General features: G+C 36.9%; 2 protein-coding genes, 1 long non-coding RNA gene and 1 pseudogene across 5 annotated transcripts; 2 read left to right on the top strand and 2 right to left on the bottom strand.

The window, feature by feature from the left end:
- Window positions 1-177: 177 nt before the first annotated feature.
- On the bottom strand, window positions 178-10,101 carry LOC147541387 (protein SUPPRESSOR OF K(+) TRANSPORT GROWTH DEFECT 1-like; annotated as a pseudogene). Its single transcript, XR_015223479.1, has 10 exons — window positions 10,036-10,101; window positions 9,532-9,930; window positions 9,091-9,178; window positions 8,468-8,573; window positions 8,142-8,340; window positions 7,986-8,054; window positions 7,818-7,892; window positions 974-1,072; window positions 734-883; window positions 178-486 (listed from the first exon to the last, which is right to left on the bottom strand). The product of XR_015223479.1 is annotated as a protein SUPPRESSOR OF K(+) TRANSPORT GROWTH DEFECT 1-like (transcript).
- Window positions 10,102-11,268: 1,167 nt separating this feature from the next.
- Window positions 11,269-15,884, top strand: LOC147541386 (uridine nucleosidase 1-like). The gene is made up of 9 exons (XM_086638306.1): window positions 11,269-11,560; window positions 13,024-13,139; window positions 13,247-13,306; window positions 13,555-13,737; window positions 13,848-13,952; window positions 14,543-14,639; window positions 14,724-14,831; window positions 15,356-15,491; window positions 15,584-15,884. Exons 1-9 carry the CDS (start codon window positions 11,479-11,481, stop codon window positions 15,690-15,692), a joined length of 996 nt encoding a protein of 331 aa, XP_086494432.1. The 5' UTR covers window positions 11,269-11,478; the 3' UTR covers window positions 15,693-15,884.
- A 2,988-nt stretch (window positions 15,885-18,872) lies between these two features.
- Window positions 18,873-23,618, top strand: LOC147541384 (uncharacterized). 2 transcript variants are annotated; one of them, XR_015224271.1, is made up of 4 exons: window positions 18,935-19,073; window positions 19,478-19,590; window positions 19,660-19,824; window positions 20,465-23,494. It is a non-coding gene; the product is annotated as an uncharacterized LOC147541384 (long non-coding RNA). The 2 variants fall into 2 exon arrangements; XR_015224270.1 differs by lacking the exon at window positions 19,660-19,824 and having other exon boundaries at window positions 18,873-19,073; window positions 19,478-19,534; window positions 20,465-23,618.
- Window positions 20,795-23,282, bottom strand: LOC147541385 (uncharacterized). Its single transcript, XM_086638305.1, has 2 exons — window positions 21,847-23,282; window positions 20,795-21,736 (listed from the first exon to the last, which is right to left on the bottom strand). The coding sequence occupies exons 1-2, from the start codon at window positions 23,126-23,128 to the stop codon at window positions 20,958-20,960; spliced, it is 2,061 nt and encodes a 686-aa protein (XP_086494431.1). The 5' UTR covers window positions 23,129-23,282; the 3' UTR covers window positions 20,795-20,957.
- Window positions 23,619-24,113: the final 495 nt, after the last annotated feature.

The raw sequence follows: 24,113 nt of genomic DNA, 5'->3' as shown, positions 1-24,113 counted from the left end.
AGTCGTTAGTGAAATCTTGAAATACATTTTCTAGTTGGTGATGTAAAGCACCACTTGCTTGGGCCAATCGTGTATTGTCCTGGTTCTAATACCATGTTAAGATTAGACATCCAATTCAAAAAACTATGTGACAAAAGACCGAGCAGTCTAGACATTATATAGTTGGTTACGTGCGACTATTCTGACAACCATCATACAATCATATGTATTTCAAACTGAAGGGGCGACCCCAAAAATATGACAGAGATCAGATGAATTTATTCAGAAATGCATTGCTTTCAAACAAGCATAAGCTTTTACCATAAACACAGAGTTGGTGATAATTATTGTACAAGAATGAGGGAATTTAGTTTGATTTCATTTACCCTCCTCTCCAAACTAATTTGTGAATCTTTCATACCCATCAAGGTCCTCTTTACTCGCTGTTGGTTGCAGTCTTGAAAGTACTTCTTCGAAGTCCATTCTTGTGACAGGTCGCGAAAGGACCTACATTTCACACGACAAAGTTAAATTTGAAAAAGAATAAAATTCGATCTTTAACTAATCCGAGCAAAAAGGTTCATGTGCTTTGTGTTTAGTCCCACATTATGCACCTTTAGCCGTAGGTAATGCCTAAATGTGCATAATGTGGCTTATATTAGAACTGGTGTAGTGCCACAATGCCACATGTAGGTGTGTGTTTAGTGGTTTTAGTCCGATAGAAAAAAAAAAATCTTTTCCGATCTGTTCTTACCTTTGAGGCACGAGCTTGTGCCTGCAGATCTTGCACGGTGACCTGAATTGCTCCTGTTGGTCCCCATGTTACCCACTTATCCTTAGACGTCTTAATGAAGAACACTGCATCTTTGGTTTTCCTAACCGATTCAAGTATAGCGTCTTTCACCTATTAAGGTGACAAGAAGAAACATTATCTACTCTCATAAAATAAATCTGAAAACCTAGAGAAGGGTAACTTGAAACTGTGAATACTTACAGAAACTGCGATATCAGAACCAGAGAATCCCTCTGTCCTACTAGCTAAACTATCGAAGTCACATTCAATCAAATCGTGGGGGATATCTCCAAGATGCGTCTGAAACCATCATAACGGTAAATAGTTAAGGAAAATGTTTAACAACCCATCAATTAAGTTCAATAGTTAGACGCGTCTTTACTTATGAAACTTTGATCAAAATCTAGACTACTCTTGTTGAACACTCATTTAAGATGAACAACCGAGATTCAACTTGTCTAACTAGTAGGCTGAATTGTTGGATGTGTAGCAACTCCCAGAGAGATTTCTGAAGTGTTTGTTGGGGTCCCTCCTTATAATAAAAGGACTCCTAGTTGGAATAGGATTTCCCTTATTCCTTGTTTGGGGAAAAAATAGAAGTTTCTATTTTTTCAAGCCTAAAAAGGAATTCCTATTTCTTTTGGTAAACCTCCCTATTTATCATTATAAAAGGGAATGAAAGGGAAGAGATTATACACAACAACTTCCAGAACAAAGAGAAGTCAGAGAAAGAGAAATTTCTGAAGTGGTTCTTTCAAGAGAGATTGAAAGAGCAGAATATTGGTTTGAAGAAAAGAAGATTATTAATCTTGTGAAGCAATTTAGTTTGTGGTTATCTTCTTCAACCTTTAGGAATCTAGGATTTGTTCAAATCCTAAGGAGTAAGAGATTTTATTTCTTTGTTTCTTTGTTTAGTTTATCCACCATAGGTTTGGTGAAGAGTTGTTACTCAAGAGTGTTTCTACACATCTTGAAGAGTTGGTTAATCCTTTATTAGTTTAGGGAAGAATTGTTATCCAAGAGTGTTTCCACACATCTTGAACAATTAGTTTATCCACCATAGGTTTGGTGAAGAGTTGTGTAACCCATTATTTAATCATAGTGGAAGATTTCTGGACTAGGTCCCGTGGTTTTTTACCTTCTATCTTGGAGGGGTTTTTTGCCACGTTAAATAATCTCGGTGTCTCTGCTTTTACATTCATATCGTTTATCTTCATATTCCTGAACAAGTTAATTAGGTTATTTTTCCTAACAAGTGGTACCAGAGCTAAGGTTGGATTTATTGTTCAGAAATATGGAAGTGAATACTAATCGCATGATTAGTTTAGATGGAGAAAACTACTTGATGTGGAAAGCAAAAATGGAAGATTTGTTATACTGCAAAGACCTAGCTGCACCCATTGAAAATCACGGTACAAAACCGATGAAGATAGATGAAGAAGATTGGAAGGTATTAGATCGTAAGGTTGTTGGATTTATTCGACAATGGGTAGAACCCAGTGTTTTTCATCATGTATCGACGGAGACTTCCGCTTATAGTCTATGGAGGAAATTAGAAGAATTGTATGATCAGAAGACAGCTGCCAAAAAGGCTTACTTGTTCAGAAAGCTAGGAAAATTACAATATAAAGAAGGAACCTCAATTGCTCAACACTTGAATGAGATGAAAAGTCTAGAAAACCAGCTTTCTGCAATGAAGTTAGTTTTGGATGATGAGTTGCAGGCCTTACTTCTTCTAAATTCTTTACAAGATAGTTGGGAGACATTGGTGGTGTCTCTTAGCAATTCTGCTCCTGATGACATAATGCGTATGAATCACGTAACAGGTAGTTTGTTGAATGAAGAAACAAGAAGGAAATCATCGTCAGACGAGTCTCATTCAGAGACACTTGTTACAGAAAGACGGGGGAGAGGTAAAAGTAGAAAACCTCATAACCGTGATAAGTCAAGGGGGAGATCAAAACCAAAGAAAGAAGTTAGATGTTTTGGTTGTGGAAAAATGGATCATTACAAGAGTGATTGCAGGAAACCAAAGAAGGAAAATAAAAAGGATGATGAAAAACAAGATAATGTTGCGGCAGTTGCCTCAGGTGATGACATTATCTTACTCTCAGGTTGTGGAGACACTTGCTTAAGTATGACTGAGTCAGAACCAGAAACTGAAGGAGTTGAAGGAGATGTCCTTCGACCAAGGTGACAATGCAAACAATTTGTCGGATAGGACAATTGATGTGGAAGATCATCAAGTCCGATTGATTTAGGGATCGTAGAGTTGTAGCTAGAGACCAACTACGATCGTCGAATTACGAAGTAATTCGCGGCTAACTTCGATCGGATCCTACAACGGGTTACACATAAGAGTGACAAATTGATCTAGGATATGACTAGTGGGAGTGAGATATAATCATGGGAATGTCCCATAAACATATCTCATAGGCCTAAAAAGGAATTAGGCAAAGATAGTACAAAAAGGCCAAAAACAGGGTTTTTGGGCCTAGACCGGTTCGGGTACTTCTAGGACTCGGATTGGGCTGAATTTTGGAGGGTTAGTTGCTGATATAATAAACATTATATCTGCCAATTTTAGTGGTGTTTGGGCACCTCCTCCTTAGGGAATTGAGAAAATACCAATAGTTGCTCGACTATTTCCCTAAATCTTATTCTAAAGGGTGTTTTAGGAAACCTAAAAGGAGGTGGATTCTTATTAGGGTTCTATATAAACACTCTTAGGGCAGAGAATAAGGTGTGGAATTTCTCTCTAAGCTTTCTTACTCTACCACATCAAGTAGAGAGGAGAAAGTGAGCTAATTCCCATTAACTATCTATCTAGTCAAGAAGAAAGGAGTTCTTCTTTTCCAACCACCATTGGTGTGCTAGCTATACAACAAGGTGGGAGATCAAATTGATTGCTCGTGTCCCAAGTAGAGGAGCTACACTTGAAGCTCTTGGTCTTCTTCAATCAATTCAACTAGTTCGAGGGAAAAGCGATTAAGGTAATCTACTATCTCCATTAGATTAATTACTAGTTTTGCATGTGATCCTGGGAATACTAGTGTAGACATTAGATGTCATATTTCCGCTATAAACACTAGTAGAAGGGTGTAAATCCCTACAGAAACAACATGGTTGGTTGACTCAGGTGCTTCGTATCATGCTATTCCATGTAAGGATTTCTTTAGATCTTACAGAACTGGTGACCTTGGCAAAGTCAGGATGGGAAACTTAGGTTTCTCAAAAATCGTAGGAATTGGAGAAGTGAAAATCGAGACGAGCACAGGGAGTACATTGATTCTTAAGAATGTGAGGCATATACCAGATCTTCGATATAACCTAATCTCTACCGGAGTATTAGATGATGAAGGGTACCACAGTCACTTTGGTGATGGAAAGTGGAAGCTCACAAAAGGGTCAATGGTGATAGCAAGAGGGAAGAAGTGTTGTACTTTATACAAGACTCAAGTAAAACTGTGTAAAGGAGAATTGAATGCAGTTGAAGAAGATTCTTCCACTGATCTTTGGCATAGAAGACTCGGGCACATGAGCGAGAAATGACTTCAAATCCTTGCTAAACGACAAGACTTACCGAACGTAAAAGGTATAAATTTAAACACTTGTTCTCATTGTTTAGTAGGAAAGCAACATAGAGTATCCTTTCAAAGGAATGCATCTGAAAGAAAATCCAGTGTTTTGGAGTTTGTTTATTCTGACGTTTGTGGACCTTTAAAGGTCAAAACACTTGGTGGTGCTTTGTATTTCGTTACTTTTATAGATGATGCTTCCAGGAAAGTTTGGGCATATGCCATAAAGACCAAAGTTCAGGTACTTGCAGTTTTCAAGAATTTTCACAACATGGTAGAACGGGAGACAGGAAAATCATTGAAGTGCATTCGCACTGACAATGGAGGAGAATACATCGGGTCGTTTGAAGAGTATTGCAAAACCCATGGTATTCGACATGAACAGACAGTTCCCAAAACTCCACAACAAAATGGTGTAGCAGAACGCATGAACCGCACTATTGTGGAGAGGATCAGATGTATGCTCTCAGAAGCAAAGTTGCCTAAAAGCTTCTGGGGTGAAGCAATGTGTACTGCATGTTATCTGATTAATTTATCACCTTCAGCACCATCAGATGGAGATGTAGCTGAGAGAGTGTGGGCTGGGAAAGAAGTCAGTTATGAACACTTAAGGGTGTTTGGTTGCAGGGCTTTTGTGCATATACTTAAAGATCAAAGAGCAAAGCTTGATGATAAAGCCAAGCAATGCATCTTTTTAGGGTATGCAGATGAGAAATTCGGATACAGGTTATGGGATCCAGTGGATAAGAAAATTATTAGAAGTAGAGATGTGGTCTTTCTTGAAAACCAAACTATTGAGGACTTCGGGAAAGTTGAGAAGCATGAGAATCATAGTAATGATCTCATTGATCTAGACCCACATATCTCTTCTAAGGTTATGCATGATAATGCAGGTGAAGAACAAAATCATGAAGATGAAGCTCATGAAGATGTTCCTATGGGTGATGATGTTGAGCAAGAAATGGAAGTTCAACATGAACCACCAGTTGAATTGAGAAGATCGACTAGAGAGAGAGGACCATCTACCAAGTATCCTCCACACGAGTATGTGATGGTTATAGATAGTGGAGAACCACAGTGTTATGAAGAAGCTATAAATGATGAACACAAGAAGGAGTGGTTGAAAGCTATGCAAGATGAGATTGAATCATTGCATAAGAACAACACTTTTAAGTTGGTTGAAAAACCTAAGAATAAGAAAATTCTTAAAAATAAGTGGGTTTTCAAAATCAAGACCGAAGAAAGAAATTCACAACCACGGTATAAGGCACGCCTAGTGGTGAAAGGATTTGGGCAGAAGAAGGGTATTGATTTTGATGAGATTTTCTCTCCGGTGGTGAAGATGTCCTCTATACGGTTAGTATTGGGATTGGCTGCAAGTATGAACCTAGAAATTGAACAACTAGATGTCAAGACCGCTTTCCTTCATGGTGACTTGGAGGAAGATGTGTATATGGAACAACCAACAGGGTTTGAAGTTAAAGGTAAGGAACACTTGGTTTGTAAGTTAGAGAAGAGTTTAAATGGGCTGAAACAAGCACCAAGACAGTGGTACAAAAAGTTTGAATCATTCATGAAGGATCAAGGGTATCACAGGACGGCTTCAGATCATTGTGTTTTAGTTCATAAATTTCATGATGGAGATTTGATTATACTTCTGCTTTATGTTGATGATATGTTGATTGTTGGTCAGGATGCTAATAAAATTAGCAGGTTAAAGAAGTAACTAAACAAGTATTTCGATATGAAAGACTTGGGTCCAGCAAAACAAATTCTTGGCATGCATATCTCTCGTGATAGAAAAGCTGGAAAACTTTGGCTATCACAAGAAAGATACATTGAGAAGGTTCTAGAAAGGTTCAATATGGACAAGACAAAACCAGTGAGTTGTCCATTAGCCAGTCACTTCAAGTTGACTCGTGATCAGTGTCCATCAACTAGAAGTGAGAAAGAAGAAATGGAGAAAATTCCTTATGCTTCAGCTGCAGGAAGCTTGATGTATGCAATGGTGTGTACAAGACCGGACATTGCTTTTGCAGTTGGAGTAGTAAGCAGATTTCTTGCTAATCCAGGCAAAGAGCATTGGTTAGCAGTAAAGTGGATTCTGAAGTATCTTAGAGGTACATCTAAAGCTCGTATATGTTTTGGTAATGATAAGCCAGTATTAGTCGGTTACACAGATGCAGACATGGCATGAGATGTAGACTCTAAAAGGTCTACATCAGGCTACCTATTTACATTTTCAGGGGGAGCAGTGTCATGGCAATCTAAATTACAAAAGTGTGTAGCTTTATCTACTACAGAGGCAGAATATATTGCCATTACAGAATGTTGCAAAGAGATGTTATGGATGAAGAGGCTGTTAGAAGAACTTGGTATGAAACAAGATAATTATGTTATTCATTGCGACAGTCAGAGTGCCATCCACCTCAGTAAGAATTCTAGTTTCCATTCAAAGTCCAAGCATATAAATGTGAGATACCAATGGATCAAAGATGTTCTTGAAGACAAGGTGTTGAAGATCGAGAAAATTCATACTGACGACAATGGTTCAGATATGATGACAAAACCATTACCCAAAGGCAAACATGAGCTATGTAGCAGTGTTGCAGGTTTGGGGATGGTAGGTCCCTCTTCATAAGTCGGGAGGGGTAGTTTGTTGGGGTCCCTCCTTATAATAAAAGGACTCCTAGTTGGAATAGGATTTCTCTTATTCCTTGTTTGGGGAAAAAATAGAAGTTTCTATTTTTTCAAGCCTAAAAAGGAATTCCTATTTCTTTCGGTAAACCTCTCTATTTATCATTATAAAAGGGAATGAAAGGGAAGAGATTATACACAACAACTTCCAGAACAAAGAGAAGTCAGCGAAAGAGAAATTTCTGAAGTGGTTCTTTCAAGAGAGATTGAAAGAGCAGAATATTGGTTTGAAGAAAAGAAGATTATTAATCTTGTGAAGCAATTTAGTTTGTGGTTATCTTCTTCAACCTTTAGGAATCTAGGATTTGTTCAAATCCTAAGGAGTAAGAGATTTTATTTCTTTGTTTCTTTGTTCAGTTTATCCACCATAGGTTTGGTGAAGAGTTGTTATTCAAGAGTGTTTCTACACATCTTGAAGAGTTTGTTAATCCTCTATTAGTTTAGGGAAGAATTGTTATCCAAGAGTGTTTCCACACATCTTGAACAATTAGTTTATCCACCATAGGTTTGGTGAAGAGTTGTGTAACCCATTATTTAATCATAGTGGAAGATTTATAGACTAGGTCCCGTGGTTTTTTACCTTCTATCTTGGAGGGGTTTTTTGCCACGTTAAATAATCTCGGTGTCTCTGCTTTTACATTCATATCGTTTATCTTCATATTCCTGAACAAGTTAATTAGGTTATTTTTCCTAACAATAATGCATTAACATTCTGTGCCTACAAGTTGGCCAAGTTCAACCAACGAAGTACCAAAGAGTATATGGAGTACCTTGAATATTTGTTGCCTGGCTTTCAAATCAGGGAGAGGAAGATAAATTCGCTTCTCAAATTGTCGAAGAATGTTCTGACATTCACATTAAATGTTTCAAAATAGAAGGTATAGAAATTTGTAAATCTAGAAAGGCATGATCTTGATTAGTTCAAGCTTTTCTTTTACCTGATCAAGTGAGTATGGGTTATTTGTAGCTGCAAGTACAAGAACTTTCTGATCATCCTTTCCAACACCCTGAGAAGTTTTAAGAGTAACGAATTAAACAATGTAAGATATAAAAGGGTCAAGCCTATCACAGAATTGTTCGAATTAGACATATACCTGCATTTGTACAAGGAGTTCAGTAATGACCCGAAAGGAAGCTTCATTCTCGTTTCCATTCTCATGCTTTCCACATAAAGAATCTATTTCATCAATAAAAATAATGGAGGGAGCACTATCACGAGCCATTTCGAAAAGATTTGAAACAAGCTTTTCACTTTCACCCATCGACCTCGAAATCAATTGGGATGCAGTAATACTGCAGAAAGTAGCAAACCTTAATCAGCTTGTTGGCTTATGTACTGGTTTTGAGAGTACATGGATGATATATTGGCCACTCAAACTAGATATAAAAACAACATAATGTTGTATAGTAGATATAGAACCTGAAAAATGTTGAGTATGCTTCTGTTGCAACAGCCTTTCCTAAATAAGATTTTCCAGTTCCAGGTGGTCCATATAGAAGAAAAGCTTTCCATGGTGTTCTCTTGCCTAAAAGGTAAAAATGTTTAGCAAATGTTACCTTGTAACAACACAATAGAACCACATTCCAAAATGCAAAACTACAAAGAAAAATGCCCGGAAAAAATGGGTAGACCACAGGCTGAAAAGTGAGTGGAGAGGACCTAGATACTCATTATCCCATGTAGGACTATTCTCACACGCCCCCTCACGCGTGGCGTTCTTTTGAGCGTACCACGTGAGTTTTTCTTTTCGGGTGACATAGAGCACATGTGATTTTTAAGCCTATCACGTGTGGGCCTAATTCTGATACAATGTTAAGTTTGTGGTCATCATCCAACTCAAAACCAATTGACTATGAGTGGAGAGGACCTAGACATTGTATCCTTGGTTGCTAGATACCCATTCTCCAAGGTGAGACTATTCTCACAGCCGGTCGCGTCGGATTTGGTTTATGGTCAACCCATTCTTTTTTGGGCCGTTCGGTGAGTTTGTCATCGTTAGAGGACCAAAATGCAATTATTCCTTAACATAAAAAAATACTAACCTGTAAAAAAGTGGGGGAACCTGATGGGCAAGATAACAGCTTCTTGCAATGCCTGTTTGGCATTTTCAAGTTGATGGAGACCATCTTCCTATTGGGCCTCACGGCCATGGTGATAGTGGGCCTCACGGTCAAGAAGCTACATTAGCGTAGTTTCTATAATTAAGTATTTAGGGTTTCCATAATTATGAGTCTTAGAAATCAAGGAAAGTATTATTAGTAGTTATCTTATTTCCTTATTTGAGTCTATCTAGGAAAGTACAATCTCTATATAAGAGAAGTCTAGTCTGTCTTTGTTAACCAGATCAGAGAATATTATCAACCAAGTTTATTATTAATCAAGTTTATTGTTTATCGTTATTTTATCAGTTTTATTTCGTTAGTTTAGTTTATTAATAATGGTGGATTCCATTACTTTTACGCTTCCGCAACAATCTACATCACAAGTCCAGCAACATCATTCCATTTAACATTAGGTTTTTCCTTAACTATAGCAGAGTTCAAACCAACCCTCATCTTCTCTTTCTCCAAATCTTCATCATCTCTTGACTCTATCTTCTTCTTCGGTACATAAGACGTCGACGAAGAAGACCCTGAACTGATAATTCCATCATCGAGAATAAAACGAATCTCTTCTGCTCGTCTTAAGTATTCGGTGAACTTCTTGTTAACCGCTTCTCTAATCTTGAAATTTTTCTCATACTTCAAATAGGTTTTGAAGTATTCTAAAGCGTTCATGTATAATGGAAAAGCCATAGTGTAATTTCCTCCATTATCTTCTTCAACAGCTCTCTTTATGTATTCTATAGCTTGATCCTTGAAGAAACGAGACCTATCCCAATTCTACACAAGTTGTGTCAAATTCAAACCCTCATAAAAACAAAAACAAAAAAAAAAAAAAAGTAAAGAAAAAGAGTCATACTTATAGAAAGTTCTTAATTTGCCAACCTGTTCTTCTCCTTGAACTCCTTCCATCTGTGTTGTCTTTGAAAGATAAGAGAGAGAGAGAGAGAGAGAGAGAGAGAGAATGTAATATGATGCAAACAAATGATTAAGGTTTTATGATGAAGTGTTGACTTTTTTAAATTATGATGATGGAATTTAAGATCAACGGTTAAGAATGGTAGATATTTGTCAAATGTTAGACATAGCAGTTTTGTTTGATATTGGTCGTACACGTATTAAGCCCTATTAGCATGGGGCACTCCCCATAAGATAATGGGTTAATATCATCTTGACCTCATATTGGTGACTAACTCACCGTTTTAGTCTCATAAGAGTTTTGTTGTTGGTCTTAGCTCCCAAAGACTAAAATGAAAAAGTTGAAATTTTTTTAACCCACTCAACTCAACCAAACTACATGACACGTAACCAATTGGTGAATTGTCACAAATTAGAGGTTGAAACAGAACTAACTCTAAAAGAATTTCGAAAATAACATAGTAACGTGCCTCATCCAATACAATACCTAACAAGAGTAGGCTTTTACTTAGCATGGTCAAAAACTAAATCCGGGGAGAGCTCTTTCTATAACCTCAACAAATAGGTACCCAAAATAGGGGTATGCGGGGTGAGTGATTTAGGGAATAATGTTTTGGTTCCCTAGGTATCCAATCATTTATGAGAAAAATCTTTTTTTTCTTTGTTTTTTTTTTTTTTATGTTTGTTGAACTACTTTTTTTTTTTTTCTTTGTTGAAAACATTTATGAGAAAAATCTAACTTACAAAGTTTTGAATGCCTCCTGTCATCACCACATGTGTTTTCTCTTGATGCGGGTGAAAAATAATTAACAGACTCTGATTGTCTATGACCATTTATTAAAAAAATTTCTTTCTTTTTTCCTTCATTTACCACCCGTACTGGTCAATTAGCACCTTCGCCATCATGTCTCTCAGCGTCTCTTTTTTCTTATCTTACTATTATGGGCCATCGTGTCACGAAAATAAGAAAAAATTTAATGGTACAAAATTTTGAGTGAAAGTGTTTAACCAAAATTCTTTTTTGTTTCCCCCAAACCTCCTTGCCTCCATTAGCATATTCTTGACACCTAAGAGTCATCCGACGAACTTCACTCAAAAGTTTGTCCCCTCAAAATTTTTTGTGTTCCCTAGAGTGTTCGGCATAAAAATATCACTCACGTTTTTAAATAGCCCATCTCGATGTTTGGCCCCCTTGCATGGAACCCCATAAATTGGGGTTTTCTTCTCGCACATCATTCCGGCCGGGTATCAAATCCAGGAAGGCGAAACTATTTCTCACTCCTCTTTCTCTCTCTCTCTCTCTCTCTCTCTCTCTCTCTCTCTCTCTCTCTCTCTCTCTCTTTCTCTGTGTTGTTCTTGAGTGTAATAAGTAATACTATATCCAATTCTCAAGTCGAGGGAGAAGAAGTGATGGGAGAGAATAATAATAGTTGCTGCGCTTTGTCTACATCCAAATCCGAGAAGATAATCATCGATACAGATCCTGGAATCGGTAATAATCATCTTTTTTCTTATCACGATTAATTCATTCTCCATTTTGGGACTGGATCAGTTTGTTGATGCAGATTTCATTTCTGTAGTTTGTGTGCTTTTAATTATTTCTTTGATCTTGAAAAATATTAGTCAGTTTATGCTTTAGGTATTTTGAGCTTTGAAGAACTTTACTGTGGGAATAGTCCCACATTGGAATGGGCACTCCAACAACCAAGAATAGAATATAATGTCTAGGTACTCTTCTCTACCAAATGGTTTTGAGTTGGATGACTGCAAACTTAACATGGTATCATAGTTAGGCTCTCACGTGTATAGGTATCTAAACCTACTTCTAGGCTGCTTCTTAAAATGTATGTTCAAAGGGTGGCTCTAAAAAGATGTAATTTAGAATTGGGAAGAAATTTCTATTACTTAGTTGTATGTTGATCTTATTTTAGAGTATTGTACTCATTCGTGCGATCTCTTTTTGCTTATTTTAGAGTATCGTACTCTTTCAGAAAGATAAAAAAAAGTGTATATGAGAGAATCTCCAGATTTTTAGATTTTCTCTTTAAAAACCATCTCCAATGCAAAACTCAAAACGAATCTCTAAAATGACGTGACAAGATTTAGTTTAGAGATCCTTACGTCCTCTTGAGGATCTTTAAGTGTCACACAAGTAAATCAATTAATTTTATGGTCAAAATATAAACTTTAGAGTTCCTCTTGAGTGTTGCATTGGAGAAGGTTTTCTAATAGAGTATCTCTAAATGAACATGAAGGAAAGAGATCATTTAGAGATCCACTTTTCGCACATGACACCTAGGATTTTTAGAGTTTTTCTCGAGTCTTGCATTAAAGATGCTCTAAGTTCTTGATTCTGAGTTTGAGTCTTCAATTTTGACGTATGACTGCTTCATCTTTATGGTGTCAGTTTAATATCCTCCTTTATCTGGAATAGGCGACCCTTACAAATCGAGGACAAGCTGGTTTATATAGGCGACCCTTACAAATGCATGGATTAAGGCTAATTAGTGTAGCTCCCAAAAATATTTGACCATATTAGGCCACTCAAAGCATAATTACCTTGTAGTCCTGACCTTGATTGAGGAGCGCTTGATGGTTAACTGATTAAGGATTTAACTAGATATTTGACATAAAATTTTCTTAAATTTTGACTTAGAAATTTGAAAATATTGTCAGCATTTCTATTTTTTTTTTTTTAGTGTTCTGGATGTTTGAGACTTTGCTTTTTTCTAAAATGGGTCTTGAAAAGATGGATTTCGAACAGTTCTTATTATATATTTGTTTCACGGTCAAGGTTATTATGGTTTTTGAGGTATTACTAGCACTTGAAGATTTCAATAGAAACTTCTCTGCTGGTTATTCTCTTTTTTCTGAACATTATGTTTCTGCTCCTTTTTCTTTTGTTTGTAATTTACGTAGAATCCAATTATGAAAGAGATCTATCTTTATTTGCAGATGACAGCATGGCTATCATGATGGCATTTCAAACACCAAATTTGGATATTTTGGGTTTGACAACAATCTTTGGTAATGTTACTACCAAAGGTGCCACTCGGAATGCGCTGCTTCTGGTATTTAAAGCAATGAAAAAAAGAATTTACATCTTTGTTAATATAAATCATTTCACGTTGACTTTTACTTTACAATTAAAAACATTTATTAATATATAAAAGGATAGTGTGAGATAGCAGGGAGGAATGACGTTCCAGTAGCGGAGGGTAGCTTGGAGCCTTTGAAGGTAAGGAGACGTTATATTTTTCTTCTCTCAATATATGGTTCCTCTTCTATTTGCAACTGAAACATTTCTACATCAAAATTCCAATTTATCCTTGATAATTTACATAATTGATAGTTAAAATAAGTAAAGAATAAATCACCACTTAAGAAGTTCCAATTGCATTACCTCGTATATCTTATGTCTTTTTATTTCTGGAGTTCTGCTGTTTTGACATAGAAATTATACTGTGATTGAACGAACACTTGCAGGGAGGAGAGCCTCTTATAGCTGATTTTGTTCATGGTGCTGATGGACTAGGGAATTTATCACTACCTCCTCCGAGAGGAAAGAAATGTGATAAGACTGCTGCAGAATTTTTGGTTGAAAAGGTTTCTGAATTTCCCGGTGAAGTATCTATACTTGCATTGGGACCATTAACAAATTTGGCTCTGGTAAGTAGAAGCTCTCAGTTTCTCATAGGCACGAGCCTAAAACGTCTTGTTTTGTAGTGTATTTCTGGAAGGCGCTTCTAATACCATTTTGCTTTCTTTCTGTTGATCAGGCAATTAAAAGTGATTCATCCTTTGGGAGCAAGGTGAAGAGAATAGTCGTACTCGGTGGTTCTTTTTTTGCATTAGGAAATGTCAACCCTGCTGCTGAAGCAAATGTAAATACTACTTTTCAAACTTCTTTTTCAAGTCCAACTAGAAAATGTGGCTCTGCACTTCGTTGTCTTAGACGTTGCCAAGGGGTCGTGCTGTCCCTGGAACTCCATGCATTTTGAAACGTTTTGTTGCAGTCCAACATGCCAAAAAGGTGGACCTGCGTCGGGCCGTTTCCGGGTCGACACAGTCGATTGGTGACCTACATTGTCTGGTCATTACTGAATGCCGAATTTTCTTCGTCAAGTTTATTTTAAGTTGCGAGAGAAACTATATCTATTTGTGCACTTGTATTCCCGTGTAGTAAAATCAGATCATAAAACAAGTCTTTGCAAATTTAGACTTGGTTTTGAGCCAAAAACAGACATTTGAGGTGAAGACTTGTTGTAGTATGTAACTTCCTTAAACAGAAGATCAATTCCTATTGTCAGGTGAACACTTGTTGTAGTATGTAACTTCCTTAAACAGAATATAAATTCCTATTGTCATTTTGTCTTTAACCTAATTGAGGAACAAGTAGGAGAACTTTTTTTTTTTGTTTTGTTCAAATAACTAGGGGAACTTAATATAGCAAAGCTTACTTTCTGCCTTGCAGATCTATGGAGATCCAGAGGCAGCTGACTTTGTGTTTACTTCTGGAGCAAATATTGTTGTTGTTGGCATAAACATCACCACTCAATGCCCTCTAAGAGGTGCTGCACTCTACCCTACATAATCTATGCATTACTTGGCAATCCCATTTTACCTTTCTAATTTGAATATTCCATATGTTCCAGATGATGACATTTCTGATCTGCGAAATTCAAAAGGAAAACATGCTCAACTATTATGCGACATGATTAAATTCTACAGAGATTGGCATGTCAAATCAGATGGTTTCTATGGTATCTTCCTTTTTCTCCACTCCTCTTACTGTTTTTCCCATTATATGGGAGTATGGATGTTGGTTTCTGCTGTAGATATGACTTTTCCAAAGAAAAGGGCCAGTCCTGTTTGACCAAATCGACCTTCTTTTTGTTTTATGAATCTTTTTTTTCAAATACCAAAACATAAATAGGAAAAATATCACCACCAGGTCCACTACTTCACCACCACCACCACCACACGCACCAAGCGGGAGGGCGCATGTAGGTCCATTAGTGGATCTCCTCTTCGAGCAGGAAGGCTCAGTGAATGAGTTGATGTCCTCCTTTGGTTTTGTATATTCTTTTAATGTCCATCATCTGATGTTCAAGCACAGTGATGAACAATAATAAGAAGAGAACCGTGCATCCACTAGTAGAAAACAACCAATCTTAGAATTTGAAGGATCTCACTCCTTATAATTATGTCCATATATTTCTTTTTCTTGTGTGTGAGTCTTGATGGTGCTTTCTATAGTATACTTAACTGTAGTTGCTTTTTTCAGGGATCTTCCTCCATGACCCTGTAAGCTTTGTGGCACTAGTCCGCCCCGATCTGTTCACCTACAAGAAAGGGGTTGTCAGGGTTGAGACACAAGGCCTGTGTGTGGGGCATACTCTGATGGACCTGGGTCTGAAAACGTACGTAATTATATGATTATACCTATAATGTGCGCATATTACTCTGTCGTTTTGATTTTGAACAATTGATTTGAATTCATCTTTCGGTGCAGATGGAACACAAGCAACCCTTGGACAGGTTATTCTCCCATCTCAGTGGCCTGGACACTCGATGTCGACGAAGTTACTTCTTACATTAAGAATCTTTTAATGAAACCATGAAAATGATTGAAGAGATAACTTGGACTTTTTCTTCATTTGTTAGGTATCTTGCATTCATCCACATCATTGTAATGTATAAACAACTCAATATATTAGAATGTTATCAAAGTTTACATCACCTGTGATACAACATTGATATTAGAAGAGGTTTAATGGATATTACAAGACTAGAAATGCATAAAAATTTCTTTATTCTTTTTGTCTAAAACTTGAGACGAAAATCATGTTTCTCCCAGTTCTTTTTTTTCTTTGCTTACGGGGTGCGAAACTGAGGTCTATCCTAAGGTTTAATTCCATTTTGAATTTTGAATGTGAGAGGAACGCTTCTAATTGATTAACCCCTAGGATTGAGAAAATCCTGGCAGGACCACTCATGCAAATCCATGATTTTGAAAGAGAGATCATATGAACTTGTGATCAAACAAATTAAAATTTAGATGTGACAAGTTTGATAGCATAAGAGCTTCTCTGTCAAATGAGATCATACTTAAAAATAAGAAGCCAATTGCATCACTAATATTATATTTCATAAATTTGGTTAGTTTTCCTTCTTACTAGGGAAGTTAGTTTCTTTTCAATTTTAGGTTGGAACTCCCTCACATAATAACCTTCCTAGTTGATGTGTCAATTCTCAATTTTGGGAGTTGGCAAGGAAAGTGATGTTTCTCTAGTCTAGATATTAACATTCAATTAAGCATATTCATTTAACATACTATAAGAAAATAGATTTCCTTGCCAACTCCCCAAATTGAGAACTTTTCCTAACTATTTGCATGATTACCTCTTGGTGATGTTGATTTAACTCCCCAGGTTAACAAAATTTTAAATTATACGCATAAATTTGACAAAATATAAAGTAAAATTAATGCTATATTGAGAACAATATATTCTTTCATTATATTTGGTTATAAATAGACTAATAAGAGAACAAGATAGTAGTAGTAGTAATAATAATAATCTATTATATAAAACAGAAGGGAAAACGATGACTGGGACAAACATCCTTTTTTAATAAGGGATATTGTCTAGAGGCCCTTCTTAAAATTTAAAATATAATCCTTCGTAGAAATAAAGTTACCAATTTAAAAAATAATATCTTTTCCTTCTTAGAAAAAAGAATTCTAATTTAAGAAAAAAAGAAACAAAATAAATTTCAAGGGTTAAAAAAAGAAATTAAAATCTCTCTCTCTCAATAAAATAATAACAAATTTAAGAGAAAATAAACACAAGAATAATTCAAAAAAATAATAACTAATAAAAATCTCTCTCTTTCAATAAAATATTAACTAATTAAAATCTCTCTCAAGTGTCCGTGCCCTAGGGCACGGGATATACCCTAGTAAATAAATAACTTGTATAGTTTCACTATTACACTAGGGAAATAGTTCTAAGGGTTATCTCTCTCCAACTAAAAAATCTTAGGTGTTTTTCTTTTCTAAATTTAAACCTGAAATTTAAAATAAATAATGTGTAAATCACTTGTATAGTTTGAGTATTTGCATGTGTTTACTTTCCTTATCAATTTAGACAACTCGTCTCAAATTCAGACTTGTTTTGAAAGTTGAAAACTTATGCATTGGATATAAAGACTTTTTTTCAAAATCTTAAGATAAAAACATGCAGAACAACTAAACTTACACGTACAATCATTTTAGATTTCAGATGCAGAACTACAGAAAAACAAACGGCATGTTACACTAATTTCTATCGGTAATCTCTCTCCAATTATACATTCACTCACCTTCAAGTGGTCATCAAATAGATTAAGAATCCTCAACCTCCAAGTTGGGATGTAAGTGCTCTTCCAATTAGGGCAATCTTTGGAATGTCTATACAATCTTTAATTAGTCAATTAAACATAAAATTTTGGAATTCTACCAACTACTATGTTACATGGGCACCTTATCTATTTATTTAAGTGTTGCTTAAAAATAAGGAAAACAAGTGACATCAATATGGAGAAAATCAAGAATTGGTAAACCCTCTCTCTCCCTCTATCTACCTACTGTCCTGTAGTAGGGGTGAAGTTGAACTCCCATAAACCAAATATAACATTCACTTCAATCCCTCTCATCAAATCAACCAAATAAAGGGAAGGGGGAATCTTAGACTTCTTCAAAACTTCACCTAAATCTGTATATAACTATCCATACCCATTATACCAAACATTGATCATAATCATCAACAAGAGCCCAAAGAAATATATGGCTGATACTGGTAGAAGAATTTCATGGTTTAATATTATGACTGTGTTTTTGTGTTCAATGTTAATTATTTTTTTGGTTGCTTCTGTTGAATCAAGATTATTAAGTTACAGAGATTCATGGTCTTATTCATCCTCTTCTTCTTCGAAATGGATGCACAATTACAAGAATGCCATTGATAAACCTTGTGATGAGATTTATGTAGTTGGAGAAGGAGAAATTTTACATTCAATTAGTGAAAAATGTGGAGATCCTTTTATTCTTGAAGAGAATCCTCATGTTGATGATGCAGATGATGTTTTTCCTGGGTTAGTTATCAAACTTAGTCCTTTTTCCGAGTGAGTCACATATACAAACAACGATAAAGATTTTCGAAGTGAGTCGAAATAAGCAACCAGAAGGACTAGTCGTGTATATGGGAGTCGGAACACCTCACGACTTGTAAAAAAAATGTCAATCTGTTTAGATTGTAAATATTCTTTTTTGTACGTTTAATCATTTTTACCTATTTTCCTACTGGAAATATTTGTCATATGATCGTCTACAGAAAAAAAAAAAAAAAAAAAAAAGATTTGTTAGTTGTGGTTGAAGGATCCATTATTAGCAATGTAACTCGGTTTGTGATTAAGGCTTCCTGTTTTCTTGTTTAATAAGAGATGGTCGATCAAGAATGTAGATTGTTTGTTGTTTGTAAAATCTTTAGATCGATGTTTGTTAAGTTTCGCTTCGTTCTATTTTCTTCTTATGCAGTTTGAGTTAGTCTATTAGTTATTGTCATTCAAGCAGTCTGAGTAATTGATTTGATTAGATATATCCTAACTAGCTATGGTCAAATTTTCAACGAAAAAATTAGCAGGCAAAATTAAAACAATAAAACTTAATTTTCACCTTATAAAAATGTTAAGTGGGGGCCAAAAAAGCGAATTGGAAAATGTGGGGGGCAAAATGGTGAGTGAATCTGATCCCATATTGGATCAAATTTATGGCGGGAAAAGTAGACAGAATAATTCATATGGGGGATTTGGCGAGCGAAAGAGAGGGAGGGAGGAACCCTAATTCTTGAATATCCATAATTGAGTTTAGATTTAGAGGAGGAGGTAGATTTGAATGGATAATTCTTTGCTGAGACGAACAATTTTTGAAAGAAACTATGAAACAAATTTCGGGCTTATTTAAGGTGAGTTCTATTTTATCCTTTAACTGAGGGTTGAAAGAATTTTCTAGGGTTTTCATGAGAGATGAATGGAGTCTTCGGAAAATTATGATCTTTGTATGCATTATTATTCAAGAAACTAGGTTAATGATGATATTACTGTTTAATGCTAGTAAAAAATTTGAGTTGTAGATGTTTACGAATAAATAGCTCATAATGCCTGACTAGATTACAATGAACCGACTGAAATTAGTCATTGCTGGGAATGGATCAGTATAGGTTTTCTGGTGTAGGAGATGATGTTCGAGAGAGACATAATCAGATGCTCAAAGAGCATTTTGGATGATAGGGTGGTAATGTTGAAGGTTAGTTGGTAGTATTAAGCATAAATGTTTATAAGCTCGTTTCGTTCTTGTTCTTTTGGACAGGCAGGCGGTAGAGGGAAAGTCTGGAGTAGCTTTGCAATCTTGAGACGTTCCGCTAGGGTCAGTGATCAAGTTTGCATTTCCTTTCTATCTTTCTCGTATCTGTTGTGAAAATGGCTCCTGCCCTATTTAACTTCGACATTGTTAAACTGCATCATATCGATAAATTAATAGGTCCTCAGTAGCTATGTAGTGTAATATAGCAATCTATTTTGGGGGCTAGTTTTGTATGGTGTATTGTTTTTCATCGTTTTGGAACTGCTACTCATTCACAAGAAAATGCGTGGAGTGGAATGTAAAATTTTGAACTGTAGCCGTTTGATTTCGATCCTGGATTCTTTTTTGATGGGGTATGTTAAATTGCCAACTTTGCTGGGCTTCATAGTATAAAAAGACCACTTTCTTTTTTAAGTTTTTCGTTGATATCCTTGTTTGCGAGCTATGTCAGACAGATACATCTCCATTTTAATCCTACAAAATCCCTTCAATCCTATCTTGTTTTAGTCAACTATGTCAATAAGGCTGACTCAATTATCATAACTTACATCTTACTGTGCACTCCTCTATAAGCCTAAAATTTATTTTCTTGATGTAGAGAAAACGGTTTTGGAACGTGATTCTGTATAGAAATACTGTTGGTTCTTGGTACACTAAGAATGAATGGTTGTTGATCTTCGAAGAAGCTAACACGGTGGAAATGAAACAATCCTGGTTCTTGTAAATTCCAATAATGTTCCGGTCCCTCGGCACTTGACGTTTATTCCTATTGGCAGTTGTAGTAATTCCACTGTTCTTTATTGGGTGCTTGTGACATTTGGGTACCGAATTGAACGAACAGTTTGCTATGTGATCGATACCAGGAGTACCTAAACATATACCCAAATTCAAGTTCCATTCAATATTATTATTTTTGTTTTTCTTTGTCAGTTGAGCTGTGATACTTAATTGCTTTTTCTGTTTTTTCTTTTGTGTTATAATGTGAATGGACAGATGGAGCTGGAAGCAGGAGTGGGGCATGGTTTCAGGTTAGTTCCTATCCACCAATATAACTTACAAGTGTAACAATTAGATTCACTGGGTTTTTAGGCTCCAGAAAATGCTTCCCACAGCCTAAATTCTTCCCTCATTTTTGTTATCTCATTTGATGTAACACTTTCTTGAACTTGAAATAATCATCCCCCTCTTTGAAAACTGATATCATCACATTAGATGGGTCTAATAAGATTAGGATCAAGGCTATTTATCAACATAGAATACCCTTATCATGGTTTTTGTCCATAGACTAGAAAATCAAAGTTCATATAGAAAAGCATAGCAAAGTTTATAAACCTTCATATTCTTTTATTTCCTTACACATAAGGTTGAAGAGAAAACATGAACAACTATTACAATATTGTAAAGTCTTATTTGAAAATTAAATTAGGAACTGCTTCCATTGATGGAGTTCATTCCACTTTATTGCATGATAATCGACCACTTATTTCTATCTTTTGCAAACTACCCCACGCCCATCAATTCTGCTTGTGCAATCTAGGCTTGCATACTCAGTTATCTCAGCTCCAGTGTTAGAGATAGAGGCAGCACCGCGAAACTGAGATGCAGCACAATCTCTTGAAAATAAAGTCGAAGTGATAAATTTCTTATCACCTCCCATGACGGGCATGGAAACACCCATCTTTACTTTACTCACATACTCATTGCTATAAGTCTGACCCAGGACACCATTCACATTTTCACTCAATGAGTAAAACTTGAAGCCCAAATCAAGATGAGCAAAGGAGTCATCTTTTGTTATTCCATAGTTATGAACTCTCGACTCCTCCTCAGTAATGGGTACAACATTAGCAGTGATCTTGAAGTTACCTTCAACTTGCACACTAATGCTGTTAGTCATGCTAGACCTAGTAATGGTGACACTTGGCGTAAGCTTAGACTGCCACTTCGCACCCTCTGATTCTTCCAAGAAGATGGGCTGTCCATCGAAGGAGAGGGATAGACGGTCGACAGAGTCGTCCCATGTTGCTGTCTTTTGGGCACCGATATAGATTTGGTGGTCACCGAATAGGATGCCAATGGCTTGGACCCAGGTGAAGTCTCTCTTCATGTAGCGGTTCCTCTTTCCAATGAAGTGTGCATTGATGTGAAGGTTTGAGTCTGAAAGAATGCAGAAATCACGATCTTTCTTTCCGTGGAAGTAAAAGGTTAGTCCATCTCCTCCAATGAATCGTGGGTCCTGACACACCGCTCCGGGCTTGTCACACTCTGCACACATGATATGTAGGATCAGATGGAGATAATTGATATTTAGCTATTACAATGTGGTAATATGTTAGTTGTATGTCATTTCAAGGATATTGAGTTCGTAAACTTACTGCATACGGGTTTGCAAGACTCACAATTGACCTCACATCCACCAGCGCAAGATTTAGGACAAACATGCTCCGTATTGTAGCAGGTAGTGTACTTCGGGTCCTTGCACCTGGCTTTCTTCGATCCAACCTCAGAAGAAGGGGTTGATGGTGAAGTTGGAGGTGTTGGCGTTGGGACTGATGGTGTTGGCACAGAAGGTGTTGGTGTTGGGACAGATGGTGTTGGTGTTGGTGTTGGAACAGATGGTGTTGGTGTTGGAACGGATGGTGTAGGAGTTGGGACAGAAGGACTAGGAGTTGGGACTGAAGGCGTAGGAGTTGGGACGGAAGGCGTAGGAGTTGGGACAGAAGGTGTTGGCACAGATGGTGTAGGTGTTGGGACAGAAGGAGTAGGAGTTGGGACGGAAGGGGTAGGAGTTGGGACAGAAGGTGTAGGAGTTGGGACAGAAGGCGTAGGTGTTGGTACAGATGGTGTAGGGGTTGGAACGGAAGGCGTAGGAGTTGGGACGGAAGGTGTAGGTGTTGGTTCAGATGGCGTAGGAGTTGGGACGGAAGGTGTCGGTGTTGGCACAGATGGTGTAGGAGTTGGGACAGAAGGTGTAGGTGTTGGCACAGATGGTGTAGGAGTTGGGACGGAAGGTGTAGGTGCTGGCACTGATGGTGTAGGAGTTGGGACGGAAGGTGTCGGTGTTGGGACCGATGGCGTAGGTGTTGGGACAGAAGGAGTAGGTGTTGGCACAGAAGGAGTAGGTGTTGGCACAGAAGGTGTGGGTGTTGGTACGGAAGGTGTAGGAGTTGGCACAGAAGGTGTTGGAGTTGGCACAGAAGGCGTAGGTGTTGGCACGGAAGGCGTAGGAGTTGGAACGGAAGGTGTAGGTGTCGGCACAGAAGGTGTAGGCGTAGGGACTGCAGGAGGTGGAGTAGAAGGTGGTGTTGGATAAACGGGAGGTTTAGGTTCTGGAACAGAAGGTGTGGGTGTTGGGACAGATGGTGATGGTGTAGGGTAAACAGGTGGCTCGGGAGTAGGCTCTGAAGGTGGAGTAGGATCAACAGGAGATGGGCTTTCAGGGCCACATTGAGGTTTACAAGAGACACAATCAACATGACAGGAATCAGGGCAAAACTTAGGACAAACATGAACTAAGTTGTGACAAAGCTTGTAATTCTTGTTATTGCAGGTAGCATGACTTGGGTTATTGGCTATTCCAGGTGGAGTTTTCGCCTCCGCCACGACTGCTGCCATGATGACCAAAACAGCAGCTAAAATCATAACTCGAGACATCATGGTTGCTCTCAGGTAGAAGAAGTTCGACCCCCACACTTTCTCTCTCACTAACCTTTAACACTATATATATATTTATTAGTTTAAAGGTTAGCACAAAAAACTGAAAGTAGTGTGAATGAATAAGTTTGTGGATCCTCTCTGACCCTTTTTATAGAGAAGTTTGAAGCTCATAAAATGATAGTATGGTTGATTCCTAATAAGGCAACATAGTAGGATCATCTTCATCAAAAAAAAAAAAACATAGTAGGATCATGCCACTTTTATAGAGTTTACGTTCTCCTTCACATGTTGGGTTTCATCATTTTCAAGTCAACCCTTTTTCAATCATACTAAACTAATGTTAAGATTCTCTTCTACTTTTGTGTATATTATAAGTCATTATTATTATTATTTTGAATAGGATCACTTAGAAGAAATGCAAAAACAGAGAGAGAGAGTTAGCTACTTTTTTAATGGATCTTTGCAAATGGGTAGGCAAAGTTTAGTAGTATGTTATTTATGTGGTGAGTATGTTAGACTCTACTTACTATTTCAGCATCAAAATTAAACCAAAATAATATTTGCTAGTGGGCTTCACCATTGCTTCAAACTGACAAGGAAACAATTTAATGTTTCTTGGTACGAAGGTTTTGTTGAGGGCCCTTTTTCTCTCTAATTTTAATCCAAACTCTGGATGATTTTTTTTTTTTCTTCATTGGCCCTTGTAATGCATATGTTTTTCTTATGTTTAAAGTTTGACATAAGTACATCTGTACATGTAGCTTTCTTGCTTGAGGTATCTATATAAAAAGCTAAAGTTCTATCGGCGCCACCACTTTTACAAACCTAACTCTTAAGGACCAAATCTTTTGGGTGGGTGCCTTTATTCGTGTTAGAATTTGTTATTTCGTGGTGCTCTCATAAGTTTAACTTAAAAAAAAACGGATAGTTATAACTTATAGGCACTGCCAAAGCTTCAAAATCAACTAATCTCCAAATATAGTAA

The sequence above is a fragment of the Eschscholzia californica genome, unplaced genomic scaffold (genome assembly GCF_041429995.1).
Source record: "Eschscholzia californica isolate CP2 unplaced genomic scaffold, dmEscCali1.0.p SCAF_4, whole genome shotgun sequence".
NCBI lineage: Eukaryota > Viridiplantae > Streptophyta > Magnoliopsida > Ranunculales > Papaveraceae > Eschscholzia > Eschscholzia californica.
The sequence above is the reverse complement of the archived record's forward strand: the minus strand, read 5'-3'. Positions and strand labels throughout refer to the sequence as shown.

Coding starts and splice junctions, on each gene's coding strand:
- LOC147541386 (XM_086638306.1), top strand. CDS start 11,479: ATGGGAGAGAATAATAATAGTTGCTGCGCTTTGTCTACATCCAAATCC. Junction 13,953..14,542: donor ACCCTGCTGCTGAAGCAAAT/GTAAATACTACT, acceptor TCTGCCTTGCAG/ATCTATGGAGATCCAGAGGC. Junction 14,640..14,723: donor CACTCAATGCCCTCTAAGAG/GTGCTGCACTCT, acceptor CATATGTTCCAG/ATGATGACATTTCTGATCTG.
- LOC147541385 (XM_086638305.1), bottom strand. CDS start 23,128: ATGATGTCTCGAGTTATGATTTTAGCTGCTGTTTTGGTCATCATGGCA. Junction 21,737..21,846: donor GTCTTGCAAACCCGTATGCA/GTAAGTTTACGA, acceptor TCATGTGTGCAG/AGTGTGACAAGCCCGGAGCG.